At 40.4% G+C, this 18,288-nt stretch overlaps 1 protein-coding gene across 2 annotated transcripts in view; it reads right to left on the bottom strand.

The window, feature by feature from the left end:
• The window catches only part of Ints8 (integrator complex subunit 8), a 439,588-nt gene that overhangs the window by 391,199 nt on the left and 30,101 nt on the right, over positions 1–18,288 (bottom strand). For both annotated transcript variants that reach the window (XM_051198256.1, XM_051198245.1), the window contains exons 16-26: positions 17,403–17,524; positions 13,722–13,906; positions 12,443–12,476; positions 11,437–11,493; positions 11,280–11,341; positions 8,975–9,093; positions 7,035–7,138; positions 5,395–5,445; positions 3,039–3,112; positions 2,900–2,964; positions 2,381–2,424 (exon numbers count right to left, since the gene is read on the bottom strand). In XM_051198256.1, the coding sequence (XP_051054213.1) occupies positions 2,381–2,424; positions 2,900–2,964; positions 3,039–3,112; positions 5,395–5,445; positions 7,035–7,138; positions 8,975–9,093; positions 11,280–11,341; positions 11,437–11,493; positions 12,443–12,476; positions 13,722–13,906; positions 17,403–17,524 (917 nt within the window). The remainder of the gene's footprint in view (positions 1–2,380; positions 2,425–2,899; positions 2,965–3,038; positions 3,113–5,394; positions 5,446–7,034; positions 7,139–8,974; positions 9,094–11,279; positions 11,342–11,436; positions 11,494–12,442; positions 12,477–13,721; positions 13,907–17,402; positions 17,525–18,288) is intronic.

Genomic DNA, 18,288 nt, shown 5'->3' with positions numbered 1-18,288 from the left:
CGTGTGTGAGCTTACACGCAAACACACATACATACATGTATGCAACAATTCTTTTTAAAAGGCTATGAATTTGAGAGGAAGGGCATATGAGAAGGCTTCAAGAGAGGAAAAGGGAGAAATGATACAATCTCAACTGTTTAATGACACAGTATAAAAATACCAAGGGAACACTAAATATTGCCTTCCAGCCCCAGGTAAATTAGGCATGGAGGAACAGAAGCAAAATGGCTCATTGGTAAAAGTGCTTGCCATGCACGCCTGCTGATGCCACGGCAGAACTAGTTTCCCAACTCTGAACTCTACATGTATACTGTGGCGCACACACAGAACAGACATGCACTAATAGTGAAAAGGAAATGGGATTATGGGCTGTGGAGATGGTTCAGGTGGCAGTGTTTGCCACTCAAGCCTGACCTAGTTCAGGTTCCCAGACCACCGTAAAGGCCAGCCACAATAACACTTACATCTGTAATTCCAGCACACTGCTCTAGAGATGGGAGGTGGAAACAATACTGAGAAGCCAACAGACCCGCAGGTCTAATGCACCCAGCAATTAACAAAAGGTCTTCACTCAAGGTAGAAGGCAAGGATCAATTCCTAAGGTATTGATCAGCTACATGTGCCCGCACTTAAACACCACAAATGCTAAACACACCATTAAAAAAATAAATGGGAGAAGGTATAGCATTCAATCAAGTGACTAACTTCATGCTTCATGTTCTTTATTATCCTTCACTATTTTAGGGGGATAAAAGTCTGTTTCATTAAAATAATAGTCTTATGCCTGGCGTTGGTGGCACACACCTTTAGTCCCAGCACTCAGCAGGCAGAGGCAGGCAAATTTCTGTGAGTTCGAGGCCAGCATGGACTACAGAGCAGGTTGCAGGACAGGCTCCAAAGCAATACAGAGAAACCCTGTCTCAAAAATCCAAAATAAGAATAGAATTATAACTTCATGTCAGTATACCTTTTTTAAGCATTTATTATGTATGCAGTGTACTGTCTGCATGTATGCCTGCAGGCCAGAAGAGGGCACCAGATCTCATTACAGATGGCTGTGACCCACCTACCATGTGGTTGCTGGGAAATGGACCTCTGAAAGAGCAGCCGGTGAGTGCTCTTAACCTCTGAGCCATCTCTCAGGCCCCACCCAAGTACATCTCAGAAAGTACTAATAGAACATACTTTCATTAAAGAGTAGAAAAAGAAGAAAAAAAAGTAAAAGAAAATATCTGCAGCAATACCAATTTACCATATGTAATACATGTAAAATTTTAAATTTTGGGTCAGTGTGATGGTTTGAAAGAAAATGACCCCCATAGCTCACACGGAGTAGCATTTTTAGGCCGGGTGGCCTTTCGGAGTGGATGTGGTGGTATTGGAGGAAGTCTCACTAGTGGCGGAAGGTTTTGAGGTATCAGATACTCAAGCCAGGCCCAGTGTGGCGCTCTTCCTGCTGCCTGAGGATCCAGATACACAACTCTCAGCTACCTCTCCAGCACCATGTCTATCCGCATGCCACCATGCTCCCCACCATGATGACAACAGACTAAAACTCTGAACTGCAAGCCAGTCCTAATGAAATGTTTTCCTTTATAAGAGCTGTGGTCATGGTGTCTTTTCACAGCAACAGAAACCCTAAGACAGCTAACAAGATCGTTCAGTGGGTAAGAGCTTGTTGCCAAACCTGACACCCTGAGTTTCAATCTTTGACATTTACATAACAGATGTAGAAAACAGACTAATGCAAATTGTCCACTGATCTGAAGAATACACCCACACATATACAGAAATGTTAAAAAAAAAAAAATGGATGGTTCAAATTTAAATAAATTACTTAGTAACTGTTGGGCACCACTCTGGTTATCTATGAATAAGCTGAGTCCTAACAGAATAGTAAATAAGTATACAGCATGTCAAATGTTGGTAAGTGTTAGAGAAAAACATTAAAAGGAGAATGAGAATAAGAGTAAGAGAAGGGGATAGGAGAAGGAGGCATGCTATTCTATAAGATGTCTAGGGAGGCTAACCACTAAGATAACAAAGCAGAGACCTGAAGGAAGTAAAATGTTCCTGGATAAGAAAATGCCAAAAAGTCCCTAGAGAATTAAGTATTCTTGACATGTTCGAACAATAGTAGGGATATTTGTATTGAAGTTTAGCAAAGGAGAAAACCAAATCAGCCACTGTAAGGATTCTGTGAAATGAAAGTTCACTTGAAAATTTAGAACAGATATATAAACTATTTTAAAGTCAATTAACATTACAAGCAAATTATGACTAAATTCTGACGGTAAATGGGCAAACAGGATCTCCGCTCAATCTCACAAATTAATATTCTAAATACAACATCACTGAAGAAAGGTATAAGGCAACTTACAGCAATCTGTCTTTTATCTGTCTCTCCTCTTTTATGATGAAGATCTAAATGTTCAGTCAAGAATAATAATTGATTGTTATGTCATTATAGGATCTCAACTCTGTGAGTCTGGTGAGGTGGTTCAGCAGGGAAAGGACCTTGCTGCCAGATCTGATGATAGGAGCTCAACCCCCAAGACCCATGTGGCAGAAGAAAATGGACTTCAAGGTTGTCATTGGTGTGTGTGATACACACTGCAGAATGTGTACACACACACACACACACACACACACACAATCATATATGTGGTCTACTTTTAAAATTTTGAACTGTTTCTGTTTTAGCTTAAGAAAAATGTTCCATGAAATAATATTTTTTGGTTTTCAACACAGGGTTTCTCTGTGTAGCCCCAGCTGTCCTGGAACTCACAGAGACCCTCCTGCCGTTGCCTCCTGAGTTCTGGGATTAGGGGCATGTGCGAAATACTTGCAATTACAGACATGAACTGCTGTGACATCACAGGCACTGGTGGAAGGATACAAGTCAAGTACTCCAAGATCGTGACATCCCAAATGTAATCATAGTAGGAGTCCATAGCATCATGGCTGCAAAACACAGTCTCATTACTTAACGCAAAGGAGCTTCAGCCTCATGTTAAAAAAAAAAAAGAAGTCCATACCTGTTTTGTTCCTGCAATGACTTGAAAGCTGTCTTGTAATCAATTTCTCTGAGGAACTGACATAAAATTGCCACCTATGTAAACAAATATTTGAAAAAGGTAACATGACCCTTCCTGGTTTGGGAGAGAATCTTTTACTCTTTTCATATTTACCTTATAATGTGTCAGTGCATGTTTTGTCTACATGTATATCTGAGCATCACATGTATGATCCCCCCAGGACAGTGGTAGGGCGCACCTTTAATCCCAGCACTTAGGTGCATCTCTTAGTTCACGGCCAGCATGGTTTACAAAGAGTTCCAGGACAGCAAGGGCTGTTTACTATAGAGAAAAACTCTATCTTGAAAAACAAGAAACAAGATCCCCTGGAACTGGAGTTACAGATGGCTGTGAGCTGACATGTGGATGCTGGGAACTGAACCCAGGTCCTCTGGAAGAGAAGCCACTGTTCTTAAACACTGAGTCAATTCTGCAGCCCCAAGAATATATTCTTTAGGAAGACTTGAAATCATGCTGGATAAAGTTAGTTCACATTAATGGATCCCACTTAATTTTCATTTCAAAACCTTTACTCTAGATTTTTGTGTCTATCTGAACCACAAGCTAGTTCATCAGTGACCTAAATCACTTTTAGATCTTCATTGAATGAGAAGCTGAAGATGGAAACTGCCTAGCAAGTGTCTTAGCATTCAGACATAGACACATGAAATTGGACCATTAAAAGCTGGCAAATAGTGGAGGTCATTTTAAAAAGCATAGACCCAGTCTCTAAACACAGAGAGCAGCTAGTTCAACCAGACAGATAGGTCTGCATGCTTACCTTGGAGGGATCTGGGAATGGTGAGTCAGTGTTACAACATTTGGTACCATTTGTGAGGAGCAGGGTTCATCTCCAGTATTAGAGAAAAACAAGTAAAAATTGAGGGGCTACACAATAGCTCAAAGGTTAAGAGCACTGGCTGCTCTTCCAGAGGTCCTGGGTTTAATTTCCAGCAAAAACACAGTGGCTCACAACCATCTATAATAAGATCTTGTGCTCTCTTCTGGTGTAAAGACATACATGTCTGCAGAACACTGTATACATAATAAATACATCTGAAAAAATAAAATTGAAAGTCGGGTGTGGTGGTGTGTGCCTTTAGTCCCAGCACTCAGGAGGCAGAAGCAGACAGATGTCTGTGAGTTTGAGACCAGTCTAGTGAACATAGTGAGTTCCAGGACAGCCAAGGCTATAGAGACCTTGTCTCAAACGAATTTAAAAAAAAAAAAAAAAAAAAAAAAAAAGTGTTTTATATCTGTATTAGTTCATATACCAGGCAGTGGTGGTACATTCCTTTAATCCCAGCACTTGGGAGGCAGAGGCAAGAGGATCTCAGTCAATTCAAGGCTAGACTGGTCTACAAAGCAAGTTTCAAGACAGTCACGACGGTTACACAGAGAAATCCTGTCTTGGGGGTGGGGGATGGGCACAGACAGCCAGAGCTACAGAGAGAAACCCTGTCCCTAAAAACAAACAAACAAACCAAAAGGCCAATGGAGGCAGCAAACTTTTGTCCCAGAACTCCAAAGGCAGAGGCAGGTGGATCTCTGAGTTCAAGGCCAGCCTGGTCTGCATAGTGAGTTCCATGACAGCCAGGACTACGCAGAGAAACCCTGTCCTAGTGTCCTTACAAAATTGTATAACCATCCCCATTAGTTTTAAAGCACGTTCATTACCTTCCTGAAGAGAGCCAGTGACCCCATCCTCTCTACCATCAAGTCCCTGATAAGCATTAGACCACACTCTCTGTCTCTGCGTACATACAGACTTGCCTTCCTTTCACTTAGCACTTTTTCAGTTAACCCATGCTGTAGCACATATATAATTCACTCCTTTGTATAGGTACACCACTTTACTTAACCATCCACTATTTAATGAGCACTGGGATTTTCTCTCTATGTTTGGCTGGGGTGAATGTTGCTGCTGTGAACATTCAAGTACAACCTTTTCTAATTCTCTTGGGAATGTAAGTGAAGTGGAACCACCAAACGTTTGCCAATGCTGCACTTTTTCAAGTACCTAGTGGGATGAGGGTTCTAATTCTTCCCAAACATGGGCGATTTGCGTTTCCCCAGTAACTAGTATACATATCATCAATGTAAGAAAGCATAAAGTGCTTCTTTTCCAGCTAAGTTTAATGGTCAATGTTTACTAATTCCTACCTATACCTAGTTCAGTTCTACAAATTATAAACAAATTTAAAGAATATGCTAAGCTGCTAACAGCCAATCTGATTCAAAATAAAAGCTCCTTCCCAGCATGAATTTCCATATAAACACATGAATATAAGCCAATAGTATGGTACCACAAACTAACCTGTGTGTGACAATTCAGCAAAGAACAGCACTTTATCATTCGTTTTATCACCTACGAAAAGACAATTAATAATTATTAATTTAAAAAATTAGCTAGCACTGACTGTAATAGATGTACCTCTCTGGTAGAGGACATCAACAGAAAAGAAGCAGGAAGTATAAGATTAGCTAGCACTGACTGTAATAGATGAGCCTCTCGGGTAGAGGACATCAACAGAAAAGGAGCAGGAACTATAAGATTAGCTAGCACTGACTGTAATAGATGTACCACTCTGGTAGAAGACATCAACAGAAAAGAAGCAGGAAGTATAAGGGAGGACAGCAGTTATGTGGAAGCTCAGGGCTTTATTCACTTTTGCGAATTCAAAATGTTATTTAAAAAAATAAACTTAAAAAAAAAAAATCAAAAAAAATTTTTTCCCTTAAAGCTTGTTAAATACTGAAAAATTTCATGTTATGTTATATTGGTGACCTAAATCGGACTGAATAGCAACATGTATTAAAAGAGCAAAACAATCTGGTTTGAGGAGGATGGGGCAAAAGTGTGCCAAAGGTGTGTAACCAGCAAGATGAATACATCTACATATCTAACGGCCAGCATGAGGAAGAGGTAACTCAATAGTATAACTCTTAAGTAGCATACACGAAGTCCTGGGTAAGACCCCCAACACCATAAAACTATGATGATGCTACAAATGTGCACTAAAAAATAAAATCTAGAAAGAGTGGATTTCAGGGACTGGGCATAGTGATGCACACCTTCAATCCCAGCACTAAGGAGGCAGAGGAAGAAAAATCTGAGTTCAGGACCAGCCTGGTCATAGTGAATTCCAGGCCAGCCAGGGCTACAGAGACCCTGTCTCAAAACAAACACAACCACCACAATGTGTGGATTTTAGAGTTTCTGTTTGTTTTCACCCCAGGCTGGCCTTGGACTTGCAGTGATGTAGTAGTCCTCATGCTTTCAGCCCTCCAAGTGCTGGGATCGTAAGTAATTACCACAGCAGCCGACTCCTGACTTCAGGTGTCCTTATCACAGAAAGGGTCACTATGACTACAGAAGGCAATGAACATTTAATGTACACACAAGGAAGGGAGGATGGGTTTTATGCCTTAATTCCACACACAAGGAAGGGAAGGGGGTAGAGGTAGTCAACAGACCCTATGATTTGAGAGCTAAGTGGATATTCTAACAAGATTACTTCAGTGAGGAAAATAACCAAGCATGGTGCTCAGGACTGGCTGGGGCTTGGTGAATGGCTAAGGGTGTTGGGTAATTTGGAGGGCTTTGTGGAAGGGCAGGGAAGATTGTTAGGAAAGTAAGATTCTGAGGGATGTGGGGGTATAGGTCAGGATATCAAAGCAGCAACAAGCACTGGGAATACTGATCCCGAAAAGGAGACACAGGCTGGGCATGGTGACGCATGCCTGTAATCCTAGCACTGGGATGGTGGAAGCAGGTGAATCACTAGTTCAAGGCTAACATGGGCTACATAACAAGACCATCTCCAAAAGGCCCAAACAAACAAATGGAGAGCAATACGATCTAAAGCCATCAACTTGAGAGTTACCATCCAGGGCTCATGAATTAAAAAAGACTGAAGATAGACAAGAAGCAAGCGAGCCCACAAAACAACTTACTTGATCAGTGTACACATCAGGGGGCACGGCCTTATTAAAGAAGTCAGAGCACACAGCCCCAGCCTGGAGGTAATAGTGAAGAGCTGCGGAGTGCTGGCTTGTTGCTAAAAGAGGAAACAGGAGTAAGTGAGCGCCATTACAATACAGGAGTTGAAGCAGCTTCAGACAACAAAGATAAATTCCGGGGCCAGCAAGATGGCTCACCAGGTAAGGGTGCTGCCACCAAGCCTGACCACTGAAGCTTGAGTTTTGAGACCCACAAGGTAAAAAGCGAGAATACAAGTTGTCTGAATTCCACATGTATACCATATGCATATACAAATGTTATTTCTTAAAAGGGTAAAACTTGTATTTGGCTGAGTAGTAATAATAGTTTTTATTCAGGATAACAATGTGAAAAACTACATATAAAAACAAATAAACAAAAACTTTTCAAAATGGTAACAACAAATTCTCTATCTCCTAAAACTGATTAGCCAAAATCTAGCTCATATTTCTCATTAAATTTATAGTACTGTGTACACACACACTTTGTAAGTTTAGGTTTATTTTGTTTTTTTGGTTTTTTTGAGACATGTTTTCTCTGTGTAGCCCTGGCTATCCTAGAAATAGGTCTATAGAACAGGCTGTCCTAGAATTCAGAGATCTGCCTGCCTCTGCTGGGATTAAAAGTGTATACCACCACAGTCTGGTGAGTAAGGGTTTACTATAATGGAGATTTTTATTTCCTATATATTCAGACTAGAACTATATCCTAATTTTTGAAGGTACCTTACAATCTAGAGTGCACAATTAGACATTCAGATTTGGCAATGCATTCTTTTGAAAGCTAGGGTGAAAATAGATGTTAAAAACAAGTAATTAGGACTAGAGAGATAGCTCAGAGGTTAAGAGCACTCACTGTCTGTCATTCCAGAGGTCCGAGTTCAATTCCCAGCAACCACATGGTAGCTCACAACCATCTATACTAAGATATGGTATGTTCTTCAGGGGTGCAGGCAGAACTATATATATAAAATAAACATTTTTTTTTAAAAAAGCAATAAGCTAACTGTGGTGATGCACACCTATAATCCTAGCCCTTGAGAAGTAGAGACATTACAACAGGAGTTTAAGGCCACTCTCAGCTAAGCCATGAATACCAGGCCAAAATGAGTTACAAAAGACCCTATCTCAACCCTCACAACACCTTCAAAAATTACTAGATACATGGAAGTTCATGTTATTATCTCTTCTACCTTTAAATTTTGAAATTCCTTTAAAAAAAAAAAAAATTGATCCCAAAAATGACACCAGTCAGAAATTTTATCTGTAGAGTAATATGAATTTTGGAAACTCCATATTAACTTGGAAAGCCTATGACATACAGAATTGTTTATGTATGTGCTAAACAGTAATTTCTAAGAATACAGACTATGAATTATGTATGTATTCTTGTGTGAGTGTACAAACACGCATGTGCTTCAGAGTCTGAGACAGGGTCTTACCATGTAGCCTTTGCTGGCCTAGATACTATTACGTATCTTGAGCATGTGGCAATCCCTGTGTCAGCTTCCCAAGTGCTGAGATTGTATAAGGATGAGTACCACACTTCATCAGGATTGTGACATTTATTTATACGTTTTATTTACTCTGTGTATGTGCATACCCTAGCACACATAGAAGGTCAAAGAAAGGACAACTTTCCACAGATAGTTCTGTATCCACCATGTAGGTCCTACATATTGAACTCAGGTCATTAGGCATGGTACATAGATAGTACCTTTAACCACTAAGCCATCTCTCCAGGACCAGGCTAGAAATCTTAATCAATTTTACAAACAAGCCTCACTCATATTACCAGATTTGGGGACATGGTTCAATGGTTAATAAAGAATACATATGGCATTTCCAGAGGACCCGACACAAATGAAACATAAAGCAATGACTATCTCACTTACCAAAATAAATATCTGCTTGAATAATTAACCAAGCATGGTTGTTCGGATTTATACTGAGTGTATATCGAACTAGCTCTTTCACTGTGATCGCTACAGCTTCAAAATCCACAGACTGGAGGCTGAAGGAAAACATTACACATTAATGTCTATTTTCAAAGTCTGTTTCAAATTCCATACATGCATTATTAAAAAACAAAACACACAGCCAAAAATCTCAGGAGCCACAGAATGATATAACCTTTACCTCCGATTAACACTAATTAGAACACAACAAAATGTTTTCTAGTAGCCACAAAAACTCTAAGATCTCGAATACTAACAAATCCTGCTCGTGACCTTAAATCTCCCTAGGACTTGTCACAAGAAGTCCAGGTTTGCTGTCTCTCTGGCCCTAGTGAGGGTACAGGGTGGCACATACACCACTTCAACACTTTACACAGCAGCACTGCAGAGAAAACAGGGAAAAGGGCCGAATGCTCTGGCCTGGGAAAGCGGGGCCAGCAACCAAGAAACCTCTTTCCTAGAAAGCAAACGCTTAGTGAAAGGGCAGGCACTCAGGCCTCAGATTCAGAAGCAGACGAGGCTCCTAAGCACGGCAAGGGAACACGACAAAGCAGTTCTGCTGACCTAAAGGGTCAGATTTTACCACGGTCCACAACTGTACCCAGTACAATGAGGGGAAGACTGTGGTGCTATCAGCAAAAACCAGTACTACATTTACAGCTAAAGGAATTAAACTGGCTTATGCTATTTTACCAAAACTGTAAAATGTTAGCAGCTGTGAGAGTCCTGTCTATGTAGTAACCGGTGTTAATAGTGACAATCCAATGCCATCCACACTCTTCTTGGAATGCCATCTTAGGAATCCATAAGGACTCTTCATCAGGAGAAATATGGTTTGTGATCAGACCTTTTATTTTTTTTCAGACTCAATTTACATTAAAGCATTACCATCACAAAAGACAGCATTAAACCTGCACTAACTTATTAACTCTCACATGTCAAGGGTAAAGACTATTTTTATTCTCATTTTAGAGATGAAGAATTCAGCATAAAAGCAAGGCGCTCAGAGTCACATAGCTAGTGCACACAGAAGCATACTTCAGGGCTCCAATACAAGCCACAGCTGCTTCTTATGAACATAAAGTAGAAAGTGACTGTGACAGTTTGAACTTAACCCAAAGAAGTGACAGAAGTAACAAATATAATCACTAAAGCCACCAGTTAAAAAGACAAAACTAGGGGCTGGGAATGTAGCTCAGTTGCAGGATGCTGGCCTAGCAATGGTTCAGAGTTCAACTCCCAGTACCATTCAAAACAAAGAAGCAGGCCACAAAACTGTCTGATTCTTGAAATGCTGTACTGTATAGCAAACTATATATAAAATCAGAAACAAACACAGTAGTCTGCAGCCTGGGTGCTGGGGCGCACATGCACACGGATAATAAAGCGAGCTGTTCCTTCAGTCACAGAGGTACTCTACGTTCCCAGACTGCTGTATGTGACACAGCGGCTCAAGCTTGATTATCCTCCTACCTCAACACACTGACTGCTGGGATTATAGACATGAACCACTGTCAGGAGGAACCCATTCCAAGAATGGAGTCCTGTGAGATTTCTGAGTGCTTGTGACAAAATTCCAAGAAACTAAGACTAGAGTCTTGTAACCCCAGCTTCACAAAAAACGTGGAACTGTTCTTGGATTATGCCTGTGTGCCCATCTCACAGGTAGTGGATAAGAGCAAGTTTACTTGAGATTATCTTCCCAGGCAGGCCCCACCCCTCTAGAGTGCTGAGCATACCAGCAGACCTGCTGCTTCCAATCTGTGTGAGAGGGAAGAGAATTATTTATATTCACTGTACTACCTTCCCACCTACCTACTAAATCCTTGTCTTCTTCAAAGACATCACTGAGACTGAAAACTGAGGTTGGGACCCTGTCCTTCCAGCACATAGGAAGCTTAGGTGGGGTAGCAGGGTGTGAAAGGGAAACTTGGGGCCATGACCCTAGCACTGGAAGCTCAAGACCAGCCGAGACTACAAGAAGAAACCCATGTGAAAGCAGGGGGGTGAAGGGTTGGGCTGGTCCTGTGACAGCTACAAGGGGCTGAGAGACTGATAAAATCACAGCAGCGAAGACATCTACAGGGAATTATAAAACAATCACTCTTATAATTGTCAGGAAGGTAACGATGGGAGCAGAGAGACACAAATCCCACCCAGCTGTGGCCTTTAATTATCTCAGGTTATCCATATCAAACAGGATAATTTCTAAATACATAATTTAGTATATACTACTACTTACTTGGGAATGGAAGATGGCCAAATAGAAATGTGTTCAGCTGTGATATCATTCACAATGTCCTCCTTTTAGAAAGAAAAACATGCTTTTTATTTTTAAGCAGTATGATTTTTAACAATTTCTTTCAAATAATTTTAAAATGAAATTATAAGACACTGACCCGAACATTGTGAAGTTTCACAAAGAGTGATAAAATAATAGTCAAAACCAGTGGTTCCTATGAGGGAAAAAACACACACAAGAATATTCAAAAACTATGCGTGCTGGTGCACGTGTATCCTGTCAATCAGGGACACCAATACTTTCTTAAAAGAGAACTGTATCAGCTGAGAATCTGGCATCTACAGTGGAGCACACTACACTGACATTCAGCTTCACAATAAAATCACAGCACATATTAAAATCATCACAGAAAGATGCCTGGCTTATAATCACTATTGTATTTTTACTTATTTATTTTTGATTTTTCGAGACAGGGTTTCTTTGTGTAGCTTTGGAAGCTGTCCTGGAACTCGCTCTGTAGACCAGGCTGGCCTTGAACTCACAGAGAACCACCTGCCTCTTCCTCCTGAGTGCTAGGACTCTCTCTCTCTTCTTTTTCTTTCCCATGTTTTTGGGAGAGCAATGCTAAAAAATTGAACTCAAACCCCTGAACACACACTCAGCCATCCCAGAGTCCCCTTTTATGTGACTTTTGGTATTTTCCAAGACTTCTAGCTACTTCCAAAATTGAACTATGTATTCATTTAAAGTGGTATTTAAAAGATGAAACCTAGGTTACGACCACTAAGTAAACATGACATTAGTATTAAGTAGAAATGAAAGCCAGAGCCTCACACATTTATGGAGACTTGTATGTGATGGGTAACTTGATTTCTGTACATTTTGTTGAGACTAGGTCTCCTTATATAACCCAAGCTGACCTCAAATTTGGACTCCTCCTATTTCAGCTTCCCAAGTGCTTGGACACAAGTGTTTGCCACCACATCTAACCTAAGGCTTAGTTTTAAAAAGCCCCACTATATTTATTAAAACGAGCAAGCAAAATTCATTTCTTAATTCAGACTATCCCATGCCCAATAAAAATCACTACAAACAGATGTTAGTGATCAAACCAGCATTTGAAATCTTATAAAACTCAGTAATTACATTAAAAAAAAACTTACCCGTAATTTTTTGATAAAAGAAAGTAGTTCACTCCTACAAAAAGATTTGTATATATACTTAATACAAGACATAAAAATAAGATAAAGAATGCAAATGATATAATGCTTTACTTCCTTCTCTTAGTTATGAAAAGTATGTCTCTAGCCAGGCATAGTGGTGTACATCTTTAATCCCAGGACCTGGGGAGGCAGAAGCAGGGGGAACTGAGTTTGATGAGGCCAGCCTGGCCTACAGAGTGAGGTCCATGATAGCCAGAGCTACACAGAGAAACCTGTCTCAAAAAACCAAAAAGAAGTTTATCACTGTCATAATAACCTAATAACATTTATTCTCAATTTTAATCACATGAATTCCTCAATATTACACAACTGCAGACATTACTGACTTTGAATTCACAGAGATAAAATTAAATTGCTAGAGCTGGCACAATGGCCCGATAGTTAAAGGCACTTGCTAATAAGCCTGATGACCTGAATTGGATCCTTGGAACACACTTGAAGAGACAGGAAAGAACCAACTTGCCCAGTTGTCCTCTGACCTCCACACAGCAACAAACAAATAACTAAGTTGCTGATACTCTTCTCAAACAAAAAGGGATTTCCAGGAATGGCCAGGCAGAAAACAGCACCTTTGAATGCTTTGTACTCTGTGTATTTATTGCATGCGCACACATTCGAACACACAGATGCACAGAAACACACATGCATACATGTGGCATGGTGCACCTGTGGAGAACAGGAGACAACCTGCAAGTGTTAGTTCTCCCTCAAGCATGTTGGGGGAATGAACGTGAGATTGTCAGGCTTGGTGGAGAATGCCTTTACCCGGTGAGCCATTTCACCAGCACAGAATTCTTTTTGGTTTTTGAGACAGGGTCTCAAGTATGTAGCTCTGGTTGTCTTGGAACTCACTCTGTAGACTAGACTGTCCTCAAACCCAGAGAGATCGGCTTGCCTTGACCTCCCAAATGCTAGGATTAAAGGCGTGTGCCACTGTGCCCTTCTCACTTCCCCAGAACTCTTAAAATCTTGGGTTTTAAGATAATTATACATTATACATTATTATAATTATGTATACATATGCATACTATGTTAACTATACATCTTAGGTTTTTTATTTAGTTTTGCATAAATGAACCCACAGTCATGTGAACACTAAGTAATACTCTCCTACTCAGCTATATCACAGCCTTAAGAGTATCTATTTTTACAATCTACAGGATAAAGATGTTCTGGAAAAAGTACAGGCAAATGTGAATATCACTTGAGAGAAACATACCGATACATTATGCCTAATGTAGATTCCCTCTGCTTTATTAAACTAACTCTGCCATCGTTTCCTCGTTTGTGCTGGTTAGACACACTGCAGATCTGAACAACAACTTCCCAAAGGTCTTTAGCAGTCCTCCTACTCTCTTTAGGGCCTGGAAGTTCCTTGCACGTGGCTGCTAAAAGCTGTCCAAGCTGTAATGTGAAAACCAAACAAAAATGCATAAAAGTAAGTCTGATTCACATGACAATCTTAAAATAAGGGCACACTGGAGGAATGACAGGAACATATACAAACACTCAAACATTAATGCACAGTATTCAATACACTGTCTGAGAACTCTCCTTATACCATGTATGTAGGTCCTGGGGATCAAACTTGGGTTGTAAGACTGGGTGTAAAGTACCTTTTATATGCTAAGCCACTGCAGGATAAAATTAAGATGATTACAGAAGGTGGTTGATCTAATTAAAATTGACAAAAGGCCCTAAGATGCAGGGCCAAGTTTGGAATAAAGGATAGAAATGAAAATCAGAGGAAAAAAGGGGCCTCAAACAAAATGGTACAAGTTTAAATCAAATTCAGGGCCAATAAGATGGTTCAATGGGGCCTGGCGATGGTGCATGCCTTTAAGATCCCAACAGTCGGGAGGCAGAGGCAGGAAGGTCTCTGCGAATTCAAAGCCTGGCTCCACAAAGGTTTCTTAGTGAAGTTCCTATTATTTTAGATACCTTCTTTAGGGGGAAGGCAGGATTGTGAAAAGCAAAACTGGTGTTTTCCTACTTTTTGTTATAAGAATTTTCTAGCAAAAAAATCTAAATAGTTCATTCAACAAATACCAAATACCTGGTACTCCATACACTGCAGTATTTGCTGTTATGTTTTATTACAGCAACACAAAAATAACTAATACACCAGAGATCATATGTTTAGCTTAATTCCCTTTTTTTTTTTTTTTTTTTTTTTTTTTTTCTTGGAGGGAGAGAGGGTTTTCCAGACAGGGTTTCTCTGTATTGTTTTAGAACCTGTCTTGGAACTAGCTCTGTAGACCAGGCTGGCTTCAAACTCAGAGATTCGCTTATCTGCACCACCATCGCCCTGATTAAAGGTATTACCTTGGAGTAGTGGTTATTTCTAAAATCCCAACACTCAGGAGAGGCTAATGCTCAATTCTAAGGCTAGCCTGGACTATTTATCAAGTTTACGGCCAGCCCAGGCCACACATTAAAACCTGTCTCAAGAGGGAAAACGTCTCCCTGCCACACAAGCTTAAGTACCTCAACTCTACAGCCTGAACTCTACAGCTCCTCTGGAGCACCTATGCTGGCTAACATACAGAGCACAAGATACAAAATTAACTGCTTTCAAGGACTCCCCGTCTCACAGGAAAGACAGATAAACAGACTATTATGTAAGTCTCTGAGTTGCTTTTGTGAGCTGGCAGCCCAAGGAAAAACCCAACTACATAAACCAAGTAAGAAGGATGATCCTGGCGTGGAGAACAGACAGCATGTGCCAAGAACAGAACGAGAGGCATCTGGGCAATGCCGTGAGCTGCCAACAGAGGATGCTGACCACAGCTGCAGGGGGACAAGCACCTGCCAAAGAAGCACTCACACCTTAAAAAGACCTTGTGGGTCAGATTAAAACCTCAAGTGTGGGTTCAGGGAGATGGTTCAGCCGTTAGGAGAACTGGCTGCTCTTGTACAGGATCTAACTTCAATTCCCAGCACCCACATGAAGGATCACAACTATCCATAACTCAAGTTTCAAGAGATCCAATGCCATCTTCCGACTTTTGAGGACACCAGACATGTGAGTGCATACTCAAGCATGGATACACATAAAATGTTTCTTAAAACTTAAAAATAAAAACCAAGTTGTTTTCCTGAAGACTCATCACTACCACACCAACCACTCGGTAGCCTCACAAACTGTAATGGAATGACAATAAGCCCCGTGCCTGTAAATCCTCTGCTGTTGCCATTGTACTTCCATGGCCCCTTTCTGGTCCAAGGAGGGAACTTCATAGTTTTTATTATTTCAAAAGGGACTATTTCAGTCATCTGCTGAAGGCTGTCCCTTTCCTTTGATTATATATAATATATACTGTGTTAAAAGAAAACATGGTTTCCGCCCTCAGCCTACTAGCCAAGAGGCATTCTCAGGGTGGCTTCTCTTCCTTAACAGACACTCTCTATGTAAAAAAGACAGTGGGGCGGGGACAGAAGCTGCATGCACATCTACAACCGCAGCACTTGGCAGGAAACTGAGGTAGAAAAATGACAAATTTCAGGACAACCAGATTTACATACTGAGACACTGTCACAAACACAAAGCAAACATGTAACAGAGCACATAAACATGATAAAAGTCACTCAGTTTCCTATTCCTCAGAGTAGCATCTCATCCTCCTACATTTTCACATACGCATAGTCACATGAAATCAGGAAAAAAAAAAAAAAAAAACTGCTCCAAACTGTATTTTCAAAGTGTAATTCTCACTCTATTGCCTCTGCTTCTTTCTTTATACTATCCAAAGAGGAAGGGTCCAATTATAGAAGGAGGCCTAATCACCTAATCACCAGGTGACTTGACTAATCACCTTTTGGCAAGATCACAACACACTCTTCCTCCTTTTGGTCCACATCAAGGGACTACAGGAGGCAACGAGATACCCTGGATAACTCATGCAACCCACAACACAACATCACAGGCCAAAAAAAATCATTACATAAGTATGTGCCTTCTGTCTTTCAGGGTGCATGACCCCACAGACTGCTAGAAGCCAAGAGAGGATCTACTTTACTGCCTTAACAATGAGCAGCAAACGTAATTCTAAACGGAAGCAATAATAATCATGGAAGAACATAGTTCTGATTATTTAAGGTCATGGGGAAAATACTCTACTTACCATGACTATCAGAACTCATACTCCAGAAAATTTACTAAAGGGATAACAAATATCTGAAATCCCAAAGAAACAGCAATTTAAATATACCAGTACATTCACGAACTATAAAAGTGGAAGAAAACTGAAGAATCTATGGATTTTCAAAGGGTTGAGCTCCAGCTGGACAGTGGTAGAGCACCCTTTAATCCAAGGACTTGGGAGACAGAAGCAGGCAGATCTCTGTGAGTTTGAGGCCACCCTGATCTACATAGAGAGTTCCAGGACAGGTTCCAAAGCTACACATATAAACCCTGACTCCAAAGAGCTCAAATGCATGCATGCCTAAGTAGTTCCTGATTAACTGGGTAACTGTTCAAAAGGGAAAGTGATAGAAACCATGTTCTCCAAAGCAAGAAAGGATATCAAATTTCCTGCTACTTTATGATTTCAGCAAAATGTTTGCTGAACCTCATAACTTGTGTTTGTATGTTCACATTACATGGTATTAGGAAGCAGTATCAGAACAAAGTCAAGTGACTTGTACTATCCAAACTATAGGGTGTTGGGATTATTTTGATTTCATATATGCTAAGAAAGGGCACTAGAAACTAAGATACATTCCCAGCCCAAAACTATGTACTTCACTACAAATTGACAAGTATTTGCCTTAACTGACATGGTACCAGAGAAATCAGACAAATTTCAGAGTAGTATAAACCAATGACATGGGTACAATAATACAGAGAGTCCTATAATACCAACACTCTGATAATCATTCCAGATTAAACATTAATTACCTTTACATATGGATTACTCTGAAGTAAAAATGCAGGAACTTGCAGAGTGAGATACTCATTTTCTCTCCAGTTTAACATAAAAGCAACACACTCTTCAGCTACAACTTGACGAAGAGGAATATCTAAAAACACAAGGAAAGAAACAGTTGGAAGAGCCAAGTGTGGAGACAAAGGTCTGAAATCTCAACACTCAAGGACAGGCACCCCAGGCTCCACAGCAACAGCAAATGAAGTCTGAACTAGAAAAGACCTTACCTATGAATAAGTGAATGAATAAATATAAGTGTACTAGAAGTAAGTTAAAATATAAAAGCAGTAAAGGAGAAAAAATAAATCATCAAAGCTTGTTTTAACCATTTAAATATACCAAAGTATGTTGTGGGTTTTTTTGGCTCAAAGCAGTAATAAGATTTTAATGTACTTTAAGAATAAGAATATAATGCATCATAAGTCACAATTCGATGGAGAGACAAATGAATCTGGTGCCTGAGGCCAGAAGAGGCAATTGGTTTCCTGGAACTGGACCCAGATCCTCAGTAAGAGCAGTCAGTACTCTTTTAACTGTGCTGATATTTTGTTTATGATCTAAAAAATAATCCTGAAAATCAAGTGCAGATCAGCCACAGAGACCAGGCAGTGGTGGCACACACCTCTAATCCCAAGGCTCAGGAGACAGAGGCAGATGGATCTCTAAGTTCAAGGCCACCATGTGCTACACAAGCGTAAATCTGAAAAACAGAGCTCACACCTTTGATCCTAGCACTTGGGATCACATGTCTTTCATCCCAGCACTAGGGAGGTGGAGACAGGAGTGATGGGCAGAGACAGGAATTTAAGGCAGGAGGGGACAGGAGCTCAGTGCAGTCTGAGGAGGCATTCTGAGGAC

Source organism: Phodopus roborovskii, unplaced genomic scaffold (assembly GCF_943737965.1).
Source record: "Phodopus roborovskii unplaced genomic scaffold, PHOROB, whole genome shotgun sequence".
Taxonomy (NCBI): Eukaryota; Metazoa; Chordata; class Mammalia; order Rodentia; family Cricetidae; genus Phodopus; species Phodopus roborovskii.
This window is presented reverse-complemented; position numbering and strand designations above follow the sequence as displayed.